Below are 27,890 nucleotides of genomic sequence, written 5' to 3' on the forward strand. Positions count from 1 at the left end.
TTACATTTCTGTGCTGTGCAGTCTGCTAGGCTCCACACCTTTGATTGGCGGCTGCTGTGAAGGTTTTCTCCAGGCCTGTGTTGGCTCCCTTTGCAGCTTGAGGTGGGCTTTGCCATGTACATAAAAGAAGGGAAGAAGGGTCTCTCCAGAGAAAGAGTTTTCTGAGAAAGTGTAGAGATGGGTTGCTCTGTCAGCATCAGAAAAGGTCACTCGTCCCCCACTATAGTTCAGGGAGATTCGGATCTTCTTCAGCTCCCCTGTAAGAGTCAGGGGATTCGAACGAGGGTGAATGAGATACCAGATCTTTCCCTCAGGATTAAAGGAAGTCAGAGTGTCTTGGAAACACTCGAACTCTTCTCTTGAGTACATTATGGAAACCCAATATCTACCTTCCCACCTTCCCACCGCCCAGATCCCTGCCTCAGGACTAATGGTGATCCATCCCTTCCTCTTCACAGACTTTCTGGCCACCCCCACAGCCCATCGTTCCTCATTTCCCACAATGACTTCCCAGAAATGTCGGCCTGCTCTGAATTCCTCATTCCCCAGCACAACACCAAATTGGTCAAATCTCTCAGGATTGTTGCGCACATGCTGCGGTTCACCTCCTCGGGACACGGCTTCCCAATCCGCAGATAGGATGAGTTCAGGATGGGCTGTGTCTGGATCCAGAGACACTTTTGCTGTTGGGGAGAAATGAGGAGGCAGAGGAGAAACAGAATCAGCTGGGAGATAAATTCACTTCCTGACTTTCAGCTAAAGAGTTCACAACACATCATGCAATTATCCCAGTAAAAACTCAACTCTTAAATTCTTCTTACCTTGTTTTGGTAATTTTATTTGTCTTTTTCTTTTTGTTCACTATTTATGAGTATAACAAAAAAGCTGAAGCCAAAGCAGACATAAAAAATAGCCTCTCTCCAAACTTTCTGTATGAACTGCTATATTGTGGATGCCCCAGTGTGTGGGAAGGCAGGAGAATGCAGTGGCAGAGGAAAGACACTCTGCACACTTTCAGAGGCACTTTCTTCCCATATTCAACAACACACTCGGGCGTTGAACTCTGGGTACAAACTATGGTCATTTATGCATGGTCACTTTAACATCCTTTATTCCCCGTTTCAGCCAGGACCAAAGTAACCCAGGTTGGGGAAAACTGTATGCACTGGCTGGAATGATCAGGGACGAAACTGTGTGCTAATGGAGGCATGAATACAGAAAAGCAATCTCCCAAGTTCAAATAAACCCACCCCTTTAAATGCTGCTCTGTAATTGGCTTACCTTGCAAGAGAAGATTTCTTTCCCCCCAAACCCAATTGCCGCATAAAAAAGCATTTTAAGAACAAAAAACAAAAAAACTGAGCAATCTGAAAGTGGGGGGGGGGAGAAATCCAAGCCTTGTTTTAAAAAAGCCTTTCTTTTGCTCAGAAAGAGCTCCGAGGTAGCAGGAAGCACTTGAATCCCTGCCTTTTTATACACTGCTGTGATTGAAGATTGGCTGTGAGAGAAGCCAATCTTCTGTGCTTCCCCTGTTTGGCTATCTGCATGCTGCCTTGAAGAGGGGTTTGGAAAAGGGTGGGGCGAAGCTCAACCTGAGAAAGTTTTACGCTTGCTCAGTGATTCTGGAATGAGCCGGGATAAACGGTTTAATTCGGGCCAGAAGAGGAATGGGAAAAGCCAGGTTCATTTTGCGTTGAAACAGGGTTGAGCCGACAAGGAATGAGGTAATGTGCATACAGAAAAATTTGTTCCTGGCTGAAACAGGGAATAAAGGAGGTTAAAGCGACCATGCATAAATGACCTATGTTTGGGGGCATTGGACATACAGCAATGTAATATCGAATCAACCACTAGAGGGAGCAAAACACATGCAGAAAAGAAAAAAAATTGAAGCAAGTGAGGAAAATGAGATGTGGAAGACCCCATGTTGAACCTGATATCATGGATTATTAAGGGTACACTATTGGGTTGCCATAAGTCGTCTGAGACTTGACAGCACTTTACACACACACACTGCCCCAGCTGTAAATAGGTAGCTTGGATGTGTGAAATTAGACAGTCGCTCTTTAAAGTATTGCATTCAGGGGATTGTAGTCTGTCACAGCAGATAGGTTATGTGATCCTATCTCTCCTTCTCTATTGGTTCTGCCCGACTTCCTTCCGGTGCCTGATAGCACCCCAAGGTTTTTATTACTTGTTGTTACAAGATGAAGCACTTAATAAGATGGGGCAAATCAAATTCATTTCAGCGGCCCTTATAAATGGACTTTTATCAAGTACTTCCCCAGCACTCATCTCCAGATGGATCTTCAGTCATACAAATCTACTTCGATGCATCTTGGAGTTTTAAAAAGTTCTGACATTTTATAAGATATTACTTTGGATTTGGACAGATGGGCAACTTTAAACTTGTTTTTATGGGGCAAAGTAAATACTGTCAAAATGAATATTAGATCTAGGATTAAAATATTGTCGAAGGCTTTCATGGTCAGAGTTCATTGGTTCTTGTAGGTTATCCGGGCTGTGTGACCGTGGTCTTGGTATTTTCTTTCCTGACGTTTCGCCAGCAGCTGTGGCAGGCATCTTCAGAGGAGCAACACTGAAGGACAGTGTCTCTCAGTGTCAAGTGTGTAGGAAGAGTAATATATAGTCAGAAAGGGATTGGGTTTGAGCTGAATCATTGCCCTGCAAAAAGTATCAAGGGTAATGTTCTAATCATTGTCCTGTAAGTATCAAGATAATGTGCTAATGAGGGTGTGGTATGTTAATATGGAACCATTGTATCCTGAAGTGATCTGTTAACATGTGGAATCCAAAGCTAATCTGCATGGCTATTGTGGACTGTAGTCTTTGTTAGTCTGGAGGTTTTCAGGACAGGAAGCCAAGCCTTATTCATTCTTAAACTCTCTTCTGTTAAAGTTGTTCTGATGTTTATGAATTTCAATGGCTTCTCTGTGCAATCTGACAAAATAGTTGGTAGAATTGTCCAGTCTTTCAGTGTCTTGGAATAAGACCCTGTGTCCTGTTTGTGTCAGTCCATGTTCAGCCACTGCTGATTTCTCAGGTTGGCCAAGTCTGCAGTATCATGTTCTTTTATCCTTGTTTGTATGCTGTGTTTTGTTGTCCCGATGTAAACTTGTCCACTGGCACTGCATCTCCCACCACTACCCTGAGGCTGGTGGACAGTTTTCAAACACCTAGCTTTATTTTCTGATGAATTATGCCTGCCACAAAAGGATGTATGGATAAATAGACCGTATCCCTTTATTATTATAGATGAGTTATGTCTACCACAGACCGATGTTAGGGACAAAAACTAGAGGAGGGATGTTACTTTCATGCCTACATCTGGGTAGCCATTGCTGAAAACAGGATGCTTAAATAAATGAATCTGTGACTGATCCAGCAAGGCTCTTCTGATATTCTTAGGTAAAAGAGTTATTGTAAAAACCAGCTATTGCTCAATCTTCTTCACTGTTCATGATTAACTAATATATTATTCCTAGGACAGAACTGTTAAATCTCAATGAAACACAAGCAGGCCACTTTCTGACAAGGCCTCCTCCTTCCTGTGAATTTTCACAGTATTCAAAATGTACCTTTCTGTAGCTGAAGTTCAGATGCCAGAGTATCTGAAAAAGCAAAGCAACTGAGATTCAGCATCATATCATTTTGAGCACAGTAAATCATGTAACAAGAATAGCAATGAACAAAATTATAGACACTAAGACAGATTTAATTATATATATGCAGGTTATCTGTTGTTATGTAGTTTTATTACCTCTGTAAAGCTGAGTCGGACCAGAACCAGAAGGTTGGACCAGAACCAACGGGATGAAATTAAATCAAAAGAGTTTTCTTCTAAATATTAGGAAGAACTTTCTAACACTTACAGCAGTTCCTCAGTGGAACAGGCTTCCTCGGGAGGTGGTAAGCTCTCTTTCCTTGGAGGTGTTTAAGCAGAGGCTAGATGGCCATCTGTCAGCAAAGTTGATTCTATGACCTTAGGCAGATCATGAGAGGGAGGGCATCTTGGCCATCTTCTGGGCATGGAGTAGGGGTCACTGGGGATGGGGGGAGGTAACTGTGAATTTCCTGCATTGTGCAGTGGGTTGGACTAGATGACCCTGATGGTCCCTTCCAACTCTATGATTCTATTATTCTATCTGGGGCAGGCAGGCACCTATCAAATATCTAAATTTGCTTTCTCCTGATTTTATTTCAACACCCCCAATTATGGAGTCTACGGAATTTAGAAAACAAAGACAAAAAACAACTAGGTTCTTGTAGGTTATCTGGGCTGTGTGACCGTGGTCTTGGTATTTTCTTTCCTGACATTTCACCAGCTGCTGTGGCAGGCATCTTCAGAGAAGTAACACTGAAGGACAGTGTCTCTCACTGTCCTTCAGTGTTAAGAGACTCTGTCCTTCAGTGTTACTCCTCTGAAGATGCCTGCCACAGCTGCTGGGGTAACGTCAGGAAAGAAAATACCAAGATCACGGTCACACAGCCCGGATAACCTACAAGAACCAATGGACTCTGACCGTGAAAGCCCTTGACAAAAAACAACTAATTTGGAAAATTGACACTTGCCTATCTTATTACTTGGGACAATTAAAAAAATTTGTAGAGACTTCATTTCTGAGCTGGAATTCATGAGTGACCTAGAACCCACAATTCACATTTCTGGATTAATGTAACATACTGTATCAAATCCTTTTAACCATTCTTCATTACCTTTAAATAGCTTCATGACAACGTCCAGACAGGAAGCGAGATCACCAAAGTCCCAGACTTTCCATTTCAGCTCATAAGAGAAAGCCATTGGATTCTGAAACTCCTCTGTCTTCTCATACCTGGCAAAAAAACAATGTTAATTCATCATCCATCAGAACCAGAATTCCTGAGAGGAGCAAAATGGGGAGAATTACAGAATTCAGACAATGCACAGCTGAAAAGCTAGAGAAGCCACAGTATGACAACTGTGTTTGTTCTCCCGGTTGGCCTGTCTATGATGATTGGTGACCTTTAGGTACATTTCCCATTGCCAGAGTGCATGCTCTTGTTCTCTAAGTGCTCACAGCACGGGCTAGAGCAGTGATGGCGAACCTTTTAGAGACTGAGTGCCCAAACTGCAACCCAAAACCCACTTATTTATCGCCAAGTGCCAACATGGCAATTTAACTTGAATACTGAGGTTTTAGTTTAGAAAAAACAACTCATATATTAACATCTTTTGTCTTAAAAGAAAAACACAATAACAGAGTTTTCAATGATACAAACAACTTTTTATGGAAAGGTAAAAGTTTGCATTTGACATGCTTTTGAACAATCTAGTCCAGCTCCTGTATCTCACAGTGGCCCACATCTATAATAAGGAGGTAGCACATACCCATTAGGGCTAGTAACCCGTGATGGACTTTTCCTCCAGAAATTAGTCCAATCCCGTCTTAAAGGCATCTAGGCCAGATGCCATCACCACATCCTGTGGCAAGGAGTTCCACAGGGTTTACATGCTGGGTAAGTGGCTGTTCCTCTTTTATTGAGCAGAGGGAGAGTAACCGGTCCTCCGCACCTCAGCAGTGTCTTTTCTGGTGGCTGTCTGCTGGTGTTCTTTTGCTTCTTTTTACATTGTGAGCCCCTTAGGGACAGGGAGCAGTTAGAAAAGTGAAATATAAATACTGTCAACAATAGTAATACTGTGCAAGATTGCATTTTTTTTTTATTAAGCCAGCAGTATCCTAGTTGGATGGCTGCATCATGCTGTATTTTATGAACACTCACAGCTATGTTAAATTCTGCATGCACTTCTTTTCCAATAGGATTGGAGAAGCAATTCTGTGGTTTACCTTTGAGATCATATAAAAATTAATTTTGTGTGACGTTCTTACAGATAAGCCTCCAGCGGGCAAGCAAAAGCAAATCAAAACAACAAAGCTTTTAAGCAGCTGGCTACACAGTAGGATTCTGAGGTTCAAGAGTTTGGCAAAAGCGTAGCAAGTTACAAAAACGTTACCCGTTCCAAAAGCGATGATGCACATCACCACATCCTGTGGCAAGGAGTTCCACTTGTTCAGCATTCAATAAATGTTCCAAGAGTTCCGTTTGGCATATCCCTGCCCCAGGAATCAGATGGATTGATGGTCTCCGACATGCTGTCCGCATGTCCAGACCACCACACGCACAGTTGTGTGTGTTCCTCTTTTATTTTCCAGGATCTCAGGTGGGGGGGGGGGAGTTCAAACCTCACTGAGATTCCAGAGATGCCAACTGACCAAAGATTGATGACATCCGGCTTGCAACAGAAAACACCAAGGTGACAAATGCTTACAGAGCAGATCACCTGGGGTTCCCTGAGGCAGGATCAGAGTTAATTGCAGGACCATTTGTTACTATGACAACAAGTGGTCCGGCGGATGGGGGAAGCAATTGCATATTTTACCAATGTTAATTGAGCCGCATCCTGGAATGTCTTGCAGTTTGATTTCCCCAGCCAGGCCAAAGGCCTGGACCAAAGATTTTTCAGCAACAAGGAATTGGGGGGGGGGCATTTCCTTGACACGCCTTACCCCAGACAGGGGAGGGAGGAAGTGCTCCCATTGGGCTGCTGGGCAGAGGGGCGGGTGATGTGAGAAATGCCCTCAGGTGTGCGTGGAGAGGGGGAGGGGAGCAGCCCAGCCCCACGTCCCTCTGGCTTTCTAGTAACAAACTCAGGCGAACACTGTGCTGGGGCAATGGCATGCGTGCCCACAAAGAGGGCTCTGAGTGCCCAATCTGGCACGCGTGCCGTAGGTTTTGTTGGGTATTCGATGCGAGTTCCATTTCTGTCAAGGCAGTTAAAGGGTTAACTTGTTTATATCAACAGTTTAGATAGTCTCAAGATGATGATGAAATAACAGATGTCAGTAATCTATTGGCTAGCAAATACCCATTGCAAACATGCAGAAAGTCACGAAGTCAGAATTGTTTTATTGTCCTGTTCCTTTGTTAAGGTTGTAAAAGTTTAGGGCAGAATGGGCAGTAACAGTTTGAATCTCGCAAGATGCTTGTTTCAGCTCCCTTGAGATGGGACACAAACAGAGAGATTTAAGCCATAGTACCTGCTAGAATCTCTAGCAAGTTTGATAGGGAACTAGATAGTAAAGATTGTTATTTGTTTTCATCCCATGTAACCTACCCTGTTTAGGAAAGTAAAGGATTTTTGTTTGATTAAGAGAAAGTCTTTGACTCTGTTTTATTGTGTGCTCTGACCTGACTCTTTCTAACCACAATCACGATTCCATGGGCCTCAATATCCAACAGGTTCGCCACCACGGGGCTAGAGGAATATAGCTCCATGCCACATGACTTAGCATCTGAGGTCTGTGTGTCTTGCCTGAGATTTATATGATTATACGATGGGAGGGGCCATGGCTCCATCGTAGAGCATTTCCTTGCATGCAGAACATCCTGGCTTCAATCCCTGGCATCTCCATTTAAAAAAACGAATAGGTAGTAGTTGATGGGAAAGACCTCTAATCAATACCATAGTCACTACCAGTCTAAGTAGATAATACTGACCACGATAGACTAAGGGTCTGAAGGGGCTGTGATTGGATGCCAGGGAAAATGGGTTCAGACTTAGTTGGCATACTAAGCTGTGCCAGGGCTTGCAGACAGGGAGGCCCTTTGGGTTTTTTTTCTTGCGTGATCCTCTATGGCAGGGGTGTTGAACCCAATTGTTACGAGGGCTGGATATGACATAAGCGTCACTTGGTTGGGCTGGGCTATGCCTCGCCAGCCCAGACTGAGAGTTGGGGGAGGGCTGCCTTGGCTGGCTTGTGGGCCGGATAAGAGCTTTCATGGGGCTAGATCCGGCCCTCGGCCCCTATGTTTGACACACCTGCTCCATGGGTTACACCAGGGTATTTGTTGATGGACTGTTATTCCAAAATCAGGCAAAGACCTGTTGCTGGGACAGTTTAGGGAAAAAAATCCCATTCCATCCATGTCCTGTCCATAACACCACCCAGATCTACACCGGTGTAATAATTCCACCAGTGCAGCACAGGCTTGGTTTACTACTGGTATAACTTGGAGTTACCCTGGTCCAGTGTAATTTTGAGTTATGCTGGTAGATAGCTTGGTCATAATCCTAAATCCTTTCATGTTGGATTTTAGGATGGGGATATTTGTTACTGTATTTTGTTTTGTAGGACCAAACAGCTGTTAAGACTTTGAGTTGTCTTAGTAATCTTTTAGGAATGATGGCAGAGTATATTAATACATCATAGAACAAACAGGGAAGAGCCTTGATCATGAGTTGCCAAGGAGACAGGGACCATTCTTGGGCAGTGATAGTTGGGGTGAGAATGGGGTGAGTGGGTTATGAATATGTTTGTAAAATACAGGAGGCTCTGGAACTTCAGAGCCACATTCTTCTCATACTATCCAGATCCTTCCCAGCATCATGAAGGCAAAGGAATTGGATCAACTTACCTTTGCAAGGTGCTTCTGACATCCTAGAGGGAGAAGAATGAAAGAAAGAAAAAAGATGGAACACAGTGGCTATCACAAATCATACTAGGAAGACACTTGAGATCCCAGAGTGTGATGCAGCCTCCCTTGGGGTCTGCCAAACACAGAATTGGAAGGGACCAACAGGGTCATTTAGTCCAACCCTCTGCACAATGCAGAAAGTTCAAAACTACCCCCCCCCACACTCCCAGTGACCCCTGCTCCACACCCAGAAGTTGGCAACAAAAACCCTCCAGGGTCCCTGGCTAATCAGGCCTGGAGGAAAATGGCTTCCTGACTCCAAAGTGGCAATTGGCATTATCCTGGGCATGTAAGAAAGGGCCACGAGAGCCAAACACTGACACAACCCTTCCTGCTCTCCCTCTCACGATCTGCCTAAGTTCACAGAATCAGCATTGCTTCCAGATGACCATCTAGCCTCTGCTTAAAAATCTCCAAAGAAGGAGAGCCCACCACCTCCCGAGGAAGCCTATTCCACTGAGGAACCAGTCTAACTGGAGCCAGCGTGGTGTAGTGGTTAAGAGCGGTGGTTTGGAGTGGTGGACTCTGATCTGGACAACAGGGTTTGATTCCCCACTCCTCCACACGAGCGGTGGAGGCTAATCTGGTGAACTGGATTTGTTTCCCCACTCCTGCACACAAAGCCAGCTGGGTGACCTTGGGCTAGTCACACTCAGCCGCACCTACCTCACAGGATGTCTGTTGTGGGGAGGGGAAGGGAAGGTAATTGTAAGCCAGTTTGATTCTGCCTTAGGTGGTAGAGAAAGTTGGTGTATTAAAAAGCCCCCAACAACAACAACTAGCTGTCAGAAAGTTCTTCCTAATGTTAGCCGGAAACTCTTTTGATTTAATTTCAACCCGTTGGTTCTGGTCCGACCTTTTGGGGTAACAGAAAACAACTCTGCACCATTCTCTATATGTCAGCCCTTCATGTACTTGAAGATGGTTCTCATATCACCTCTAGGTTGTCTCCTCCCCAGGCTAAACATACCGAACTCCTTCAACCTTTCCTCACCCTCTTTGTTGCATGCTTCCTGCCCATTTGAAATCTTTCTTTTTCTACAGTACATTTTAATGTTATGCTTGTATGTAACTATGCTATACCAATCTATGTCATGTGTCTTTACACACCTGTGCCATATACACATTACTGTATCCATTACTGTTAGTAGCCAGAAATCCCTAAAGGGATGTCTTTTGGGGGGAACTATAAAGGGAAAGAGGGGGTGACTGTCACAAAAGATTTCATTCTAAAATGGGTTCTGTCAGGAGATAGGACATGTCAGCAGTGTTGAGCCAGAAGCAGAAGTGGTCCAGGAATGGTTATAGTTTAGGATGACCTGACCCAGAAATGCTGGGACTTTCTGACCAGGGAAAATCAAGAAAGGGCGTGTATGTTTTCACATAATTTTTAGATGACCACATGACAATTTTTGCCAACATATTTGTGAAAATACCCTGTCTGCAAATTGGTAGAAATGATAAATTGTATAATCCTGATTAGTTTAGAAGAATCAGCAGTTAAACTAGGGTTGCCAACTGCCAGGTAGTAGCAGGAGATCTCCTGCTAATTCAACTGATCTCCAGCCGATAGAGATCAGTTTACCTGGAGAAAAATAGCCGCTTTGGAAATTGGACTCTATGGGATTGAAGCCCCTCCCCTCCCCAAACCCTGCCCTCCTCAGGCTCCGCCCCAAAAATCTCCCGCCAGTGGTGAAGAGGGAGCTGGCAACCCTAAATTAAGCTGAATAAAGTGTAAAAGTGAGGGGACTCCAGTGGAGAGGATAACAAATCTCCTGCATTCTCTCTTTCAGGCACTCATTTTAAGGAGAACAACTTGCTGGAGGGAAAGCCCTGTCCAAATGAACAACCTCTTGACCAATTTTGTGTGCTCTTTGCTGCCCAATCCTGGTGGACTGGTGAGATTACTGGTCCCACCCCCACCATTACTGTTTTAATCTAGGTTAGGTTAATCTAGGTTAGATTAAATTGTATTCTTTGGGAATTTCTGAGGTTACTATTTTAATCTAGGTTAGGTTAATCTAGGTTAAGTTAAACTGTATTCTCTGGGAATTTCTCTGTGCTGGGGTGCGTTGTGGAAAATTTCTCATGAAATTAACAGAAGGTAAAATTCTTGTCAAAGTTTATGTACCAATAAAATCCCATAAAATCATATAACCTGGTGTCCAAGATAGTTTTTCCTGGAAGTGCTATTCCCTGTATAAGATTTAAAAGATCCCTCTCGCAATACAGGTTTAGTTTGGAAACTATGCAGGTTAACACTGGTATTTCCTATACAGCTGGAGTCCTCAATGTGGTGCCCATGGATGCCATGGCGCCCGCCAAGTGTTTTTAGAAAGTGGGCAGGGCCAGATGGGGCTTTTGCACAGGAGGGCTTCTGATCACACATTGCAGATCTGTTTAGCTGAGCAGAATGTTGTTTTGGGAGCACCGGCCAACACAGCACAAGGATCTTCACTGAGTGACTGAAGGTAAGCTGTGTGTATATGCAAAAAAAATTTTTTTTTAAAAAAAAGTATGTTCATTTTAATGGCATTTTGTCGAACAAATCTTTTGCCTGAAACGCTGAAGCGTTAATTAGGGCTGTTGAAAAAAAAATCGGTATGGTTCAGCTTCGGCAAAATTTGGCCCTTTTAAATTCAGGCCGTGCTGAAGTCCGAACTCCCCTGCTTCGGATCCCCGAAATTCGGGCGAGATCCGGAGTTCGGGGGAAAATTTGGCCCCCTGCGTGCCTTCAGGGGGCTTCCCTGAAGGCGCTCAGGGGGCTCTTTAAACAGATCTGCGCCTCCCAGCTGGGAGATCTGTTTAAAGGGGCCCCCAAGCGCCTTCAGGGAAGCTCCCTGAAGGAGCGTGGGGGGGCGTGGAACAGATTTGTGCCTCCTGGCCGGGAGGCACAAATCTGTTTAAAGGGCCCCCCGCGCGCCTTCAGGGAAGCCCCGTGAAGGCGCGGGGGGGGGAGCCGAACCACGAATTTGCTTGCTGAACACCCCAAAGTCGGGGAATTCGGCTCCCCCGTTTCCCTACTTTTTAAAATTCGGTTTGTCCCGAACCGGAAACCGCCGAATCGGGAGAAATTCGGCGGTTTTTCGGTTCGGAATGAACCGAATCGACAGCCCTAGAGTTAATGTTAAGTTAATGCATAACCTCACTGCCTGACATTCTGTGGTTGGCTCCGCCTCCTGCAGAGGCCATTTTGTGGTTGCACCCACCACCTTGTGCCAGAACCCCAAAGGCTCAAAAAGGTTGTGGACCCCAGCTATAAAGTTTTAGTTCCCTATATAAAGGTTTAAAAAAACCCTCTTTGATCAGTTCAGTGTCCTGATTTCTGCGTAGACACTCTGCCAACAACCCTAACCCTGGCCTGTTTCTGCTCACATCTCACCTGCAGGAGTTGATGGGCTGGCTGCTGACTTTTCTCCTCCATGTCCTTGATGAGACATTCCAGAAAGTCAAGTTCCTCAGAGAGTTTGGCCATATATTCATTCTTTTTTATTTCAATCTCCTTCTCTGCCTCCTCCAGCTGGGCCAGCAGAAATTTCTCTTGTTTTTCAAGAAACTGGTGTAATCGATTGAATTCAGCCACTGTCTTTTCCCTCTCTGATCCAGTTTTTTCCTACAAGAAGAAGAAGAAAAAAAGGTAGCGGGGGAGATAGAGAAAAGGAGACCAATATCAGGAATATACTTAAGTCCTCAGATGGTCTTGTCATGTAGGAAATCTACTTCTAACTGTTCCCAGACATCATATCAACATTGTATGCAGACAGTTTCCTCAAGATTTACGAGTGTCCATGGGCTAAAGTAATGATTCTCACTCCAGGTGGCTCTAACACACTCCCTGCAGTTCTTCTGAGGAATCTTACACAACATGGTGCCTACCAATATATTTCCTGGCTCTTACTCTGGGTTACAGGACAATGGGCAGGGCTGTTGCCCACAGGACTTTTCAGTTGGAAGATGGCTCCCTGCCTTGAAACAGCCACTGCTGGAGGATGGGTAAAACTGTGAGCCTGATGCTGGGGCAGGGGCAGACTGGGCTGATTCCAAATGGCTCAGAAAAAGGGAGGGCCTGATGCAAGGCTGCGGCTGCCTGACTCCTGCTGATCCTCTTGGCCCATTGCTCTCTTACCTCCCCACACTATTTCCTCTTTCCCTGCCTTCTCAGCCATTCACCAACAAACCTTTTATCTACCTCCAATCTTCAGCTATACTTTTTATTCACTTACTTCATTTTTACCCCACCTTTCTTCATATTGGGAAACAAAGCAGCTTACATTATTCTCCTCTCTTTTTTTATCTGCACAATAACCCTGTGAGGTAGGCTAGGCTGAAAGTTTGTGACTGGTCCAAAATCACCCAGTGAACTTCCATAGTAAGATGGGGATTTGAACCTGCGTATCCCAGTTGGGTGGTATCAAGTCATCCAGAGGTTGCTGCCAGGCCTAGGGATGCCAACCTCCAGGGACCTGGAGATCTCCCAGAATTACAACTGAATTCCAAATGAAATAGATCTTCCCCCTGGAGAAAATGGCTGCTTTGGAACGTGGACACTATGGCTGAGGACTTTCCCCTCCCCAAACCCTGCCCTCCTCAGAGTCCACTACAAAATCTCCAGGAATTTCCCAGCCTGGAGCTCATCTAACCAGGTTTGGCCCCAATGAGTCCACCTCCAAAGGCTAAAATAGGCCTGGCAAGGGGCCTGCCCCCTCCCCCTGCCTTTTACCAACAGAACCAAGCCTTGGAATGCTGTGGTTGCCTAGCAACAGCCACTGAGGGAATCTGTTTGTTAAAGCTACGGGAGCTCCTTTTATCAATTGGGTTTTTTAAAAACAAAAACAAAACCCCAGTGTATTTTTTTAGATTTCACATTTTTCTGCAAACTTAGGGTATTTTTTTTTGGGTTTGTAGAAAGATCTGTCTTGCCTGTTCACAGCTCCAATCACCGGATTTACGTATCCAAAGATTTGGCTGACTTCACTATTAGTATATAAGATAAGGAGCAGGGCTGCTTCATGGCTCCTTCAGTTTATATTATAATTTCCAATATATTACTTTCAGTTCTTGTTCAATAGGGCTGTGCGTATCAGGTTTAATGACCTGAAAATAAACCTGAAAAAATACATTCCGGCTTTTTAGGGGTTTGTTTTGGGCTGAATATTGAAACAGAGAATAAAGCCTAAACCAGATAGCCGATTGCTGAAGAAGCCAAATAGGCTTTTTCAGATTCAGCTTTCCCAAGGCTTTTCCCTATGTGAATTTATTTGAGCTTGGGTGGGGGGGGCATTTTTCAAGGTAGGGTTAACAAATTTTCAAGGTAGCTGTAAGGGGCTCTCCTTGCATGAACCTTGAAGTTTGGTAAAGTTTGGGACAGGTATCCAATTTTATGGGCCCACAAAGGGGTCATCCCCATTCTCCATAGGAAAGCATTGTAAGATTACATTGTTTACATTGGGGCCTCATGAGGGCCCCATAAAATTGGACCCTCTGTCCCAAACCTTACCAAACTTTGGGATTCATACAAGAAGAGTCCCTTGCAACTACTTTGAAAATTTGGTAACTCTACCTTGAAAAATGTCTCCCCCCACAAGAGCTCCTTGAAACAAAAGTTCCCATAGACTATAATGGACCTGAATTTTTTCAGGAAACCCAGAAAAAAGCTGAAATACCCATTTACCAATATGGGTATTTGGCTTATTTTGGGTTTCCTGAAAAAAATTGGGCCTGTTTAACCTGAACCCAAAATTTACTGGGGGGAAAATGCACAGCCCTACTTCCCAGTAAGTGTGACTCTTACAAGCAAGTCTTGGCTTTCCTTTTCAGCATCTTCTTTATATGCCAGAATTTTCTTTCTGTCATTCTTCACAGTCTCCAGGTATCCACGGATCTGATCCTGAGGAGAAAGCAAACTTTCTGGATATGTTTCTTTTTAAAAGGCTTCCTATATACACTCATGAAAACTAGTCTCCCAATAAATACAGGTCCTACCTACACAGTATGCCCAAGAAGTGCTGTATTCACTGCTGTGTGACCAGACTAATAGATTATATCAGGGAAACTCAGTGCTTGTTCACTCGGCACTTCAACGAAGAAGGAACTTCTGGTTTCACTCCCACCTTGCTTTTGCCACTAAAAAAGGTGTGTGTGTAGGGGGTTTTTAGTCCCTTTTCTCTGGCTCCATGTTTCCTTCCAAGGGCCTCAGAGAGAGGGTGTGCTGCTACAATCCCTTTACTGGATGGTGCAGGCTTGCCCCAGCTCCAGAAGGGCCCCCTGGTTTCAGCTGACTAAGTTGAGACCAGAAGACAACATTGATGCATTTTGGGAAACAGTCAAGAGGTTGATAGAAGCAGTTCAGTGGCCAAAAGAACAGCGGCTTTTATGCTGGGGCCCTACTTGATAGGGAAAGCCCAAGGAGCACTCAAGGCGCTGTGTAAGGAAGAAAGTGCCACCTTGGACACAGTGAAGACCGCTATCCTAGACCAGTATGAAATATCACCATATAGCCAGAAGTTCCAGAATTTGCCTTTAGGAGAAGAGACCAGCCATGGGCCCTGGTGGCAGCCCTCTAAGATATGGCCTTCCTCTGGCTAAAGCCCTCTCCAATGGGAAGAAGAACATAGTAGACCAGGTTGTCCTGGAATAACCCCTACAAATCTTCACCCGGGGCCCAGTACTGGATGGCCTATAGCAAGCCCAAGGGGTTGAAAGAGGCCACCACCCTCCTTGAGAATGTTCTTGCAACCAAGCCATGAGACCTGGCCAGGGAATCCACCTGATCTGATGGGAGCAGGACTGATGGAAGGGCCAAGGAACGCTTGGACACGTTTCAGCCCTAACGCAATAAATAGTCCCCAGCCAGTGAGTGACCCTCAAGAACTTGGGGTCTCATGTTGCCATCACCAAGCAGACCTCCCAGTGGCTGACCCCCAAGGACAGGTCCCCACAACTCTGATCAATAGTAGGACTAAACCCACGCCATAAAAGTCAGGTCCCACAAGAGGCCAGGAAGGAAGCTCTGCTCCAGGGCTGTGAAAGCAGAAGCCCAGGAGAGAAAGAGGAACCAAGTGGTACAAACCTCCTTCTCTCCCCTTTCTGAGGTCTGGGGATCTCATGGCTGACCTCCCACAATAGCAGATGGATGGGTGGTGGGCCCAACCGGGGGGAGCACCACAGGACACATCACATTAAAAAAAAGTTTCACCATGTTTGCAGGTTGGTATGATACCTATTATGTCATCAAATCTCAGAAGCTAAGCAGGGTTAGCCCTGGTTAGTAATTGGATGGGAGACCACTAAGGAATGCCAGGGTTGTTGTGAAGAGGAAGGAAATGGCAAACCACCTCTGTTAGTTGCTTGCCTTGAAAACCCCATAAGGGGTCAGCATAAGTTGGCTGAGACTTGACGGCACTTTACACACATATATGATACCTAATATATCAGAGCAAGTTAGAAACAGTTAATTATTTATTAATTTTTGCCAACAAGTCACAGCCCACTTATGAAGACTATACCAGCGTGGTGTGGTGGTTAACAGTGGAGGTTTGGAGTGGTGGACTCTGATCTGGAGAACCAGGTTTGATTCCCCACTCCTTCATGTGAGAGGTGGAGGCTAACCAGGTGAATTGGACTTGTTTCCCCACTCCTACACATGAAGCCAGCTGGGTGACCTGGGGTTGGCCACAGCTCTGTTAGAGCTCTCTCAGCCCCACCTACCTCACAGGGTGTCTGTTGTGGGGAGGGGAAGGTGATTGTAAGTCAGTTTGATTCTTCATTAACTGGTAGGGAAAGTCGGCATATAAAAACCAGGGCCTGTACCAGGTTACTTTTGTATGCCAAGCAGATGCTATACCACTCAGCCCTGGCCAGAATTTGGACAGACACACTGTGAGCAAGATAAGGTCTAGACCACTGCTAATGCTTCAAGGGTTCACCTCAAATGATTTTGTGAAGAACCAGCCATATGTATCAAGCAAAATGTTATGGCAGTTTGGCATGCATGTCAGGAGATGACTACCCCAGTCTAATGAGTGGCTTTCTCCCCCCACCATTTTTATGCACTCTTTTCGTTCTATTCCCTCCTCCTCCGTTTCCTCCTCTAAAAGTTTATGTTGGCTCTAATGAATCTTTGGCTGTTAAAGCATGGGTGCTTTCTCCCTCTTTTCTCCCGGGAACGCAGCGAATTGGCAAGGTCCCCACGCACGTGTTTTCCACAAGCGTGCGTTGACCCCTCTGCCTTTTGCTACATTCCCGTGAGAACTAATTCCTCTGTTATTGCGACTTAAATGAAAGTCGCGCAATAGAGGAAGGAGCTCGCCCGTGAGTGCTGGGCACCCGGATCGACTCCCCACCGAGACTTCTGGGCCCCGGCACCAGTGGCGGCGGCTCCTTTCCTGCCGGGAGGAAGACACTACCCGGCCCCGGCGGAGAGAGCAGCAGCGGCGGCACCTGTTCCTCCCCTAGCCCCCACTCCCCCCTCTCTCTCCCCCTCTCCCCATGCCGCCCCCCCCCCACCGGCGTTTGAAGCTCACCTCCGAGCAGCCTGCCTGCTGAAGGTTTGTGGTGGCGGGAAGTGTGCAGACCTGGCGCGCCGGAAGGGGCTGCCGCCACTTCCCCTCTGACAGCGGGGATCCAGGCAGCAGGCTGCTTGGAGGTGAGCTTCAAACGCTGGCCAGGGGTGGGGGAGAGGGGGGCTGGGGTGGGGGAGGAAAAGGTGCCGCCGCTGCTTTCCTGGCCAGGGCCGGGCAGTGACTTCTACCTGGTGGGGAAAGCAGCCGAATTTGTTTGTCCCTGTTTTATGTCCCCGTGCGTTCAATTTTTTGAATGCGGGAACATAAAACGTGAGATACACCAGGGACAAATAAATTCGATTATGGCCATGCGTTAATGGCCTTTGTGTTTTTTTGTTGCCGTTTCCTGCTCCTTTGCAACGATTAGCATGAAAGAGTACACTATACTCAACAGAGTAATTAATACCTTTATAATATTGTTGAAGGCTTTCACGGTCAGAGTTCATCGGTTCTTGTAGGTTATCCGGGTTGTGTGACCGATACCAAGACCACGGTCTCACAACCTGGAAAACCAAGACCACGGTCACACAACCCAGATAACCTACAAGAACCGATGAATACCTTTATAACTTGTGATAATAAAATGTGATAATAAAATGATCTTGATGAAACAAAAAGAGTGGGTTGGTCTTAATTCTGTTCTCAGTATGGCCCAGACACTCACTATAAAAAGGAGAAAACCTCACAACTGGCATCTTGTTACCTCCTTAAAGGTGAAAGTATCGGCCCTGGAGGGAGAGCCCTTATCCTGCAAAACTGGGAGGAAATGCTTCCCAAGTAAGTATCCACATGAGTTTCTACCTTATATTGCTGAACAGCCTTTTCCAGGAGGAGTATTTTGTGTCCTCTGTGTTCTGGGGATCGCTCACAAAGAAAACACACCAATTTTTCATCGTCTTCACAGAAGAGGTGGAGTTCTTCTTTGTGTATAGAGCAAATATCTCCTTTTCCTGAACTTAGTGCCAACCGTTTAATTTCTTCAAGTACGTTTACCAGTATCCAGTTTGGACGGAAATCCCCTTCCTCGATCTTGCATCCGCAGACAGGACACTTCAAATCCCCCAGGTCTTTCCATTTTTTACAATAGTCGGTGATGCAGCCCCGACAAAAACTGTGCCCACAATCCAGAACCACAGGGTCTGTCAGAAACTCCAGGCAGATGGGGCAAGTAACTTCTTTTTGCACACCTATGAATGGTGTGGCTGAGGCCATGGGGGGTGGATTCTGAGTGGCTTGGATGACAGGAAAGGCAGCTTGTAAGATCTGTAAGATGAATGAGCTAGAGAGAAGGGTTGGAATTTTAGTCTGTTGCTATGTTAAATTTTATTTTGAAATAGACTGTATTTCATTGTAGAGGCTATGTATGTTATCTACTGCCTCGGTTGTCTGATGGTTGAGGGTTGGCATACACATCTTTAAACAAACAAACAAACAAATACAGTCTCTCCTGTTGGAAAAAATTATCTATTGTAGAGGCTCTAATGCAGGGGTGTCAAACATGTGGCCTCTGGGCCAGATCCGGCACCCGGAGGGCTTTTATCTGGTCTGCAGAGCCAAGGCACCTAGTCCCCCCTTTCCCCCCTCCTTCTGGGCTTCCCGATTCCCATGTGTGGCCGGGGAAGGAGCGGGGAAGGCTTTTGCCCTGTCGTGCCGGGCCACGGGGCTGCTGGCGAGGTTCAGGGGGGAGGCTTTTGCCCGAGCGCCGGGCCACTAGTGCGGCCGGAGGTAAAGGGGGAGGCTGTTTTCCAGTCTTTCTTTCTCTGTCTCCCTCCCTTCTTTTCTTGCTTTCTTTCTCTCTCTCCCTTCCTCCCTTTCGTTCTTTCCTTCTCTCCCTCCCTCCTTTTCTTTCTTTCTTTCGTATTTATTTATTTATTTGTGTGCACATGACCCGGCCCAACCAAGTGACATTAATGTCATATCCGGCCCTCCTAACAAATGAGTTCAACACCCCTGCTCTAATGTAATGTAATGTGCTCTCTGATGTGACTCTGATGTGAAATTTACAGTCAGTGAAAATATTGAATTCTCTGGGCCAACTGGCAACCTTGCCAAGCCCAAACAGCATGATGGTTAGCCTGCAATCAGATTATTCGGAAGTTGCAATCAACATCCCTAACAAATACCCTGCAAAATAGGAAGTGAACCCAAAATACTGTATAATTCTAACAATTTATAATTACTCCAACAATCATATCGAAGACGACTGGGGAAGGCACTGGCAAACCACCCCACAAACATAGTCTGCCTTGGAAACGTCAGGATGTGACGTCACCCCATGGGTCAGGAATGACCCGGTGCTTGCACAGGGGACCTTTACCTTAAACAATCATATCAAACTACTGCGGTGAAATAATAATTTATATACAAATCAACAATTAAATGCTCTTAAACATATAAAACTGTAAGGACAGAAGGATGTAAGGAAGGGGCTCCAGACTCAGCCATTAAAGGCTGAAATTGAGTCCCCTTGTCCTAAACCCACTCATGTTGTGGCTGCTCAACCATTATTCCAGAATTACCTGCTGGTTGTCTCAAGCTGAAATCAAGGCTTGGCTCTGTGGGACACACAAAGCAGCCTCTTCCTTGTTTGGGATTTGTCACTCCTCATTCTCCACAGTAGGGCAGATTTGAGCAGCCGGCTCCCCCACAGTCGTTTTTCTGCAGCAGGCTTTCCTTCAGAAAGTGAGAGCTGGAAAGGTTATTTCAGCTCACATCACAAGTCAGCAAACACAGGAATCAGCAACAGCCTTTGAAGGGAAAGGCAATTTCTCCTAGAGTAGGTTACACATTAATGAATCCAAACTGTATCAAGGTCCAATATTTCAAATAGTCTTTCCATACAAACATCATAACCAATACTTAACTTAAGAACATAAGGAAAGCCATGCTGGATCAGACCAAGGCCCATCAAGTCCAGCAATCTGTTCACACAGTGCCCAACCAAGTGCCTCTAGGAAGCCCACAAACAAGACGACTGCAGCAGCATTATCCTGCCTGTGTTCCACAGTACCTAATTTAATAGGTGTGCTCCTCTGATCATGGAGATAATAGGTATGCATCATGACTAGTATTCATTATGACTAGTAGCCATGGGTAGCCCTATCCTCCATGAACATGTCCACTCCCCACAGAGCAGCTTACTTCTTGGATTTCATGTCTGTATGTGTGTGTTGGAGAGTCTTCGAGAGAGAGAGAACCCTTCATGCATTTTAAGAAGGGGGCTGCAGTCTATGAAAGATTGTGGCATAATACATCCATTAGTCTTAAGGATGACGAGACTCTTTTTTTGTTTGTTTCAACAGAGGGACTGTGCAATCCTAAGCAGGTCTACTCAGAATCCTACTCAGCTCTAATCAGTACTGAGGATGGCACTGTGATATAGCTAGGCCTGCTCCCTACATAGACGCAACCCCCTCCTGTTACATATGTGTGTGTAAAGTGTTGTCAAATCACAGCTGACTTGTGGGTGACCCCAGCAATGGGGCTTTCTAGGCAAGGGAGAGGCAGAGGTGGTTTTCCATTGCCTTTCTCTGCAAAGGCTTCCTTGGTAGTCTCCCATCCAAGTATTGACCCTGCTTCTCTTCTGAGATCGCGTGAGATCAAGACATACCATGCTGCCTTCCCTCCCGTCCTGTTATACAACTGTGATTGTATAGGTAATTGCAACCCAACCCACTGGAAGGGGCTCTGCAGGTGCAGTCTGCCTTGGACAGCTCCTTCCCCCCTAATTAGAGGGCAGGCCATAAACCAAGGATTGAACCAAATGCAAACAAGTACAGCACGTCTACTTTAGGACTCATGCAAAAGGATGAATAGCTTCACATTGAGGATCTGCAGCCATTCTAGACCCTCACAAATGTCAAGCCCCAAACAGGATATGATTGCCTGTCAGCAACCAGGACAATACAAAGGCAGGATGGCCATCTGTTGGGAGTGCTTTGATTGTGGGATCCTGCATGGCAGGTGGAGGGTTGGGGTCACTGGGGATGGGGGGGAGGTAGTTGTTTATTTCCTGCATTGTGCAGGGGGTTGGACTAGATGACCCTGGTGGTCCCTTCCAACTCTATGATTCTACAGTTCTTTGCCCACAAAGCTACTTAGGCAGGAAGTGGGGTGTGTGTGTCTTGAGACGCATTTGCTCAGGGGTGTCATTGCTGATCTAGCCTACATTGCTAAAAAAATATGGGGGAGGAAGAGAGATGGCAAAACTTTTTAAATCCCAAAGTAGCAGCAGCATCATACCTGTATAAGGACCAACTGAAAACGAACCTTTGCCAATGGAGAAATGGGCCTCCCCTTCCTCTTCCTTGCTTGGTCTTTTCCTTCACCCCCCACCCTCTTACCGTGCGGCACTCCTGGAGTCCTGCTCACTGCACCAGGTGGGGAGCAAAATGACACTGGTCAGGAAGGAATAGTTGAGGAAGCTGCAGCTGCATCACCTCCTTATAATTTGTAAGGAAGAGAGTGACTCTCCAGACTGCCACCTGGCATGCCAATATGAAAAGGGGAGAGACACACAGCCTTACAGACGCGAGGCCCTGCAGCTCTACTCCCCCTTTGCCCTCTTTCCCAGTGTCCACTGCCGTAGCCTACTGTAGTGCCAGATTTGGGGAGGGGACTTCAATGCCATAGAGTCCAATTGCCAAAGCAGCCATTTTCTCCAGGTGAACTAATTTCTATCAGTTGGAGATCAGTTGTAATAGCAGGTGATCTCCAGCTAGTACCTGGAGGCTGGCAATCCTTGGAATAAAAAGCCCTTCACTTCTTCAAGATGACATTTTGGACTTTTTCTTTTCTTTGGGTTACTTGGCACTGTTTGCCTAGATGTGCCTTTGTTCTGAGTGCCTTTTTCTGAAGGGCACAGAACATTCTGTTTCTATGAATGTTGCTGTGTTTTAGAAATTATGATTCAGCCATTACAGTGGCTGTAAAGTTGTTGGGTTTATGATAAATGTATGTTACCTTGAGAACTCTACCTGGAATGATTTCTTTTTGAAGGAATTTCAAATAATTGCTTGCCAAGCCACAAAGGTGTAGTCATTTATTGACTTGAATGACACAACCCAATTCTCCAACTGGGAAAAATAATTTAGGAGAGGGATCTACATAGGGTTCTGTTGGGTTCCACTTGTGTCTATATCCCACTTTTCTTTTCACGGGAACCCAAGCAATTTAGAACATAGACCCTCCCCACTCCATTTTCTCACAACAACAACCCTGTGAGGTAGATTAGGCTGAGAGTGTGGCTGGGCCAAGGTCACCCAGAGAGCTTCCATGATAGAGTGGGGATTCAAACCTGGGCTGCCCAGGATCCTAGCCTGACACTCCATCCACTACACCAATCTGTCTCTCAGTGGATGTATTTTGATGGGCAGTTGGCATTTCCCACCAAATTGGCTAAAGTTCAATCATAGGGCACAGATATTTAGATTCACTTCTCCCCAAAATATTGATACTCCATAAAGCAAATGACTGGGTCAAAAAACAGGCAGGATGTTCAAAGCATGCAAGGAGCTGATTAATGGAATAAAACAGTATACACGGTGAAGGAAGTCAGTGAAAATGGGGAAAATGATTTGTAATACAAGGGGCTGATTAGAGCAAAGCTTCTTGGGTCATGTAACTGAATGTGGGGGTTGCAAAAATTTGGCAACAGTAAAAGGTTTCTGGAATTTATATGTATACTAAAGAATTGTTTTAAAATAAATTTCTTTATGATTTATTATCAGTAAATGTTTGATTTTTATGCCTATTTTATATACCCAAGGTTCCGTAAAAATTTCTTGGGCGGAAAGGGGTCGTGAGTGGAAAAAGTTTAAGAAGCCCTGAATTAGAGCATAGCGTTATAACCACTGCTGAAAGAGCAAATATTGGTGGCAGGGGTTGTATGGTTGCAGCTGTGGGTAAGCCAACCTGAAGACAAAAACACCACAAGAAATGTGATTAAAGAGATTTATTAAAATTTAATAATGTGAGACAGTGAGGGAGTAGAAAATAACAAAGCTAATATTCAAAAGCTAACCACACAACAAAATATATTAGTTCAGGTTATTGAGATGTTACCATTCTCCAACCCCTCCAGCAACAAAGCCCACTCAGTTTTGAGTTTCCAAGGGTTCAGATAGCATGTCTGCCTATAAGACAATCTGGGAGTCAAAATGATAGATCATGACACCAAAACTTAGGCATCAAGGCTCCATAGCCATATGGGCTAAATTTGCTAAGTTCATGCCCAAATGGTTCTGAGTAGTCTGAGCTCATCAACCAATCAGAAGTGTGGGTGACAATCTAAATTAATTGCAAAAATCTGTTGCTAACCAGATGGCCAAGAGTGATGGGTGGGGAGGAGGTTGGCTGCAGTCCAAATCCTTCCCATCTTTCACAGGTGACAAGCCCATAATTTCTACTTAATTGAATGGAATGTGCTTAAGTGCCCAGGGCCACAGTTTTTTGTTGTTAGGACTAGGGAGGCAAGCTATAACTTTCCTTACAGCTGGTTTCTTATCTAAGTTGCAAGAGGTCACAGCTTTGCTGAATTATTCCCACAGAACAGTTATTTTTAGGGTTGCCAACCTCCAGGTGGTGGCTGGAGGTCTCCTGCTATTACCACTGATCTCCAGGCAACATTAATCAGTTCCCCTGGAGAAAATGGCAGCTTTGGCAATTGGACAGATGTACTGCACAAACAACAAGAGCTGTGTTGGGGTTAGTTCTGGTGGCAGCCAGTAATGTGGGTGTGCTGAGAGCCGTTTGCTTCTGGTACAGACTTTAATTCATAGCACCAAGGCTGTGTTAAGAATTGTGGTAAGAGGAGAGACCATATAGATGCCAGGAGGCTGTAGTCAGGCAAAGCCATGATTGCGTAGGCAGCCACCTCCTGCCCAGTTTGCTTATCTTGGGTGGGTGGGGGGTCGCCTTCCACAAACTCACAGAGTTGATTGAACTTGGCCACTGTCTTTTTCCTCTCTGATTTAGTTCTTTTCTACAAGATGTAGAAAGGGGGTATGAAGATAGAGACCCTGTCTTGCTACTGGCAGAGTGACTAAACAGCTCTGGGTTAGGCCAGTGAACTCAATGTAGCTTAAAAAGCTTTATTGATAGAAAAGTTCAAGAAAACAGTTAAAATATAAGTTACATAGTTAACTGGCAAATAGCAATAATAAAATAATAAATCTAGCTGGCTACTTAATACTTACTAAATCGTTATATGATAAGCTGGATCTTAAAAGCTAAAGATGTTCTTCAAGGCAACAGAGTAACATGTTGAAATCAAGGTATGAAGGAGGTTTAGCTACTGTGAGGCCCAGTCAAACTTATGGAAAAGTGAACCTAGGACGGGTGACCCTCAACTCCCAAACAGAGTGGACGTTTGGGAGAAGTCTCCAGATGGTGTAAACCCGTCAGATCCAGAAAAAGGCTCCTAGAGGAGATGAGTGATCTCACCCCTCCCCTCCTCCCACAGATGTTCTCAGTTAATTAAGATGGTATGAGCCAGTGACCTTGATAGCCAGGCCTGTTGATGGAACAAGCTGCAGCTGGTGTTATGAGAATGAAATGAGCTAGGTTGTGTGGAAAACTACTGAATGCTGATTCCCCGGCACCCAAAATGGAGAACACCGTAGCAAAAAGTCAAAATGGTTCTTCTGTCTTGACAGAGGGGGGAGAGGAAACGAGACCAAAGTCAGAAAGGCAGTCACATCCTTCAGGAAGGCTGCTTTGGACTTTTAGTAGAGATTCAGTCAACGTCCAGCCAGGGACACAAGATCTTCAAGACTTCCACAGGGTCTGTTCCAAGGGCTAAGGTTTACATTACGCTCAGTCAGGTGTTGTTTTTCCACATAATGGTTTTCTTTTGCAAAATGCAACAAAGACCAATAAGAGTGCTTTTTAAGACTTCCATCTCTGATGATTTCTCCACTAAAATTATCTTTCCCTCCCCCTACTCTTCCCTCTGCATTTCCCCTTATGGCACGAAAGTCAGCTGGAGGGGTGGGGGGATAAAAGTAGTGGACCAGAAAGGGTGGGGAAGGTCTTCTCCTCCAGATTACAGTTTCTGAAGCTGTATTACATAAAAGTAAAACTATATAAAGGAAGCCACAGCCCTCAGTTTGCAAGATCTGAGCAAGGCTGTCAAAGATAGGACATTTTGGAGGACTTTCACTCATAGGGTTGCCATGAGTCAGAAGCGACTTGACGGCACTTACCACACACACACACAAAACTATCCAGGAAAAATGAAGCATCACCTATAGTTTGTCCCTTAGAGTGTGGGTGTGTAAAGTACTGTCAAATCACAGCTGACATATGGCAATCCCGTAGGGTTTTCAAGGCAAGAGACTAACAGAGGTGTTTTGCCATTGCCTTCCTCTGCACAGCAACCCTGGACTTCCTTGGTGGTCTCCCATCCAAATACTAACCATGGTCCACGCTGCTTAGCTTCTGAGATCTGATGAGATCAGACTAGCCTGGGCCAGCTGGGTCAGGGTAGCCCTTATAACAGTCTTGCATTTTCTAGGGTATAAGCTTTTGTGAGTCACAGCTCACACATTCAGATACCAATACAATGGAGCAATCCTTTTCTGCCATATTAGGAGAAAAGTGCCCAAGAAAATGGAAGGCTTCCACCAGCAAGGACCCAAAAGACTTCCTACCTTATAGTTAGGGTTGCCAGCGCTGATTAGGGAAATACTGGGAGGTTTTGGGGGTGGAGCCAGAGGTGAGGATTAGAGAGGGAAGGAACTTCAATGCCATAGAGTCCAATTGCCAAAGTGGCCATTTTCTCCAGGGGAACGGATCTCTGTCACCTGGAGATCAGTTGTAATAATGGGAGATCTCCAGCCACCACCTGTATTATCTCACCTGATTGTGTTTTCAGGTATTCTTGTGCAAGCGCATGGGTTATACATTGGCTTGAGTTGAAGATTAGAACCAAATGAGATAGAACAATTGAACCTGGAAAAGAACCACAGGGACTTATTTAATTAGATGACCACAGCAACAGTGACCTTGGCAACAGTCTGGAAATGAGGATATTTCTGAATTGGAGAGATGGCAGCAAAGAATGTCGGAGTATGCAGTGATGACTAAACATGCTGAAAGGGAGAATAATGGATGACTTTAAAAAGAAATGGAAGAATTATTTTGACTACATTCAACTGAAAGTATAAAATAAGACACGTGTATTTGACAGTGTTTTAAACAAGGGAGAATAGGTAGTAAACCGTGGAGAAGAGTTTTCAATAGAACTATAGGGGGATAAGTTAGATCAAAAGTAGAAACATAAGATATTGTCTGTAAGGTTAGAAGATTGGTAGACTGAAAAAAACATGATTTATATGCAAGAATAGTAGATTATAAGTAGAATTGATACTAAAAATTAGTATCTGTGATAATTTACTGACTTATTTACAAGTGTTCACTGATTTCCCTGGAAGAAGTCTTAATCTATATGTTTGTGTATATGTCACGGTTAAGTGTTTGTAAAGTGTGTAAATTGTTAATAAAATATAGTTGGGGGGGGGGGGAGATTACGACCGAAGAAACCTCGGTGAAAAGGGATTTTACCAGAACCCCTTCTCGTTACTGTTACTTGCTTCAACCTCTGCTGCACGCTTCAACTTCCAGTCGTGGATTACTGAACTGACATAAGGAACCCATAGGGTTATCAGTTGCGTGTTTATGCACCTTACCATTTGATTCTATTTTCATTATAGAATCATAGAGTTGGAAGGGACCACCAGGGTCATCTAGTCCAACCCCCTGCACAATGCAGGAAATTAACAACTACCTCCCACCCCCCACCCCATGACCCCTACTCCATGCACAGAAGATGGCCAAGATACCCTCCCTCTCGTGAACTGCCTACGGTCACAGAATCAGAGTTGCTGACAGATGGTAATCTAGCCTCTGATTAAAAACCTCCAGGGAAGGAGCACTTACCACTTCTCAGGAAGTCTGTTCCACTGAGGAACCGCTCTGTTAGAAAATTCTTCCTGACGTCTAGCCGGAAACTCTTTTGATTTAATTTTGACCTGTTGGTTCTGGTCCGACCTTCTGGGGCAACAGAAAACAACTCAGCACCATCCTCCATATGACAGCCCTTCAAGTACTTGAAGATGGTTATTGCCAGACTTGATGTTATGTTTTGGCTTGTGTAGTTTATGCACTCTTATGTATTAGCGGTTGCAACCCTATATATAAGTCAGTTACGATTCTTGAAGAGCATATAAATATAACTTCATAGTGTACCCTATTTTTGGTTTTTTTTAATAAAAAATAACACAATTGTGGTTTGAACTACCATTTATTTATTGTTACATGGATGTATATATTGCTTGCGTAGCTTCCATTTAGTCATCAGTGAAAATTTTTTGTTTATTCACCACCTGGAGGTTGGCAACCCTACTTATAGTGCCAGGATCAGTGTTCTGTGTCCTCTGTGTTCTGGGGACCGCTCGCAAACCAATGTGTCATCTTCTTTCCAGAAGAGGTGGAACTGTGGCTCAAACAAATATCTCCTTTTCCTGTCAACCGTTTAATTTTTTCCCCTACTACATTTGCCAACTGCTAGTTGGGTCAGAAATCGTCGTCCTTGATTTCGGCTGAGCAGAAGGGACACCCCAGCGGTTCCCCCGCCTCTTTCCATGCCTTGCAGTACCCGGTGATGCAGTCGTCACAGAAAGTGTGGCCACAGTCCAGGATCACAGGGTAGTCCAGCACTTCCAGGCAGATGGGGCACTTGTATGGTATGTCTATGGATGATAGGTCTGAAGCCATGTCGTTTAGTTGATG

General features: G+C 45.0%; 1 protein-coding gene across 1 annotated transcript; it reads right to left on the bottom strand.

Annotated features, from left to right (window-relative positions):
- LOC130472876 (tripartite motif-containing protein 10-like) lies at nt 1-27,875 on the bottom strand. Its single transcript, XM_056844355.1, has 11 exons — nt 27,757-27,875; nt 26,664-26,738; nt 25,959-26,051; nt 17,901-18,378; nt 14,330-14,425; nt 11,921-12,151; nt 8,479-8,501; nt 4,738-4,856; nt 3,600-3,632; nt 390-683; nt 1-356 (listed from the first exon to the last, which is right to left on the bottom strand). The coding sequence occupies exons 1-11, from the start codon at nt 27,873-27,875 to the stop codon at nt 1-3; spliced, it is 1,917 nt and encodes a 638-aa protein (XP_056700333.1).
- Between the last annotated feature and the right edge of the window lie 15 nt (nt 27,876-27,890).

Source organism: Euleptes europaea, chromosome 1, assembly GCF_029931775.1.
Source record: "Euleptes europaea isolate rEulEur1 chromosome 1, rEulEur1.hap1, whole genome shotgun sequence".
Lineage (NCBI taxonomy): Eukaryota > Metazoa > Chordata > Lepidosauria > Squamata > Sphaerodactylidae > Euleptes > Euleptes europaea.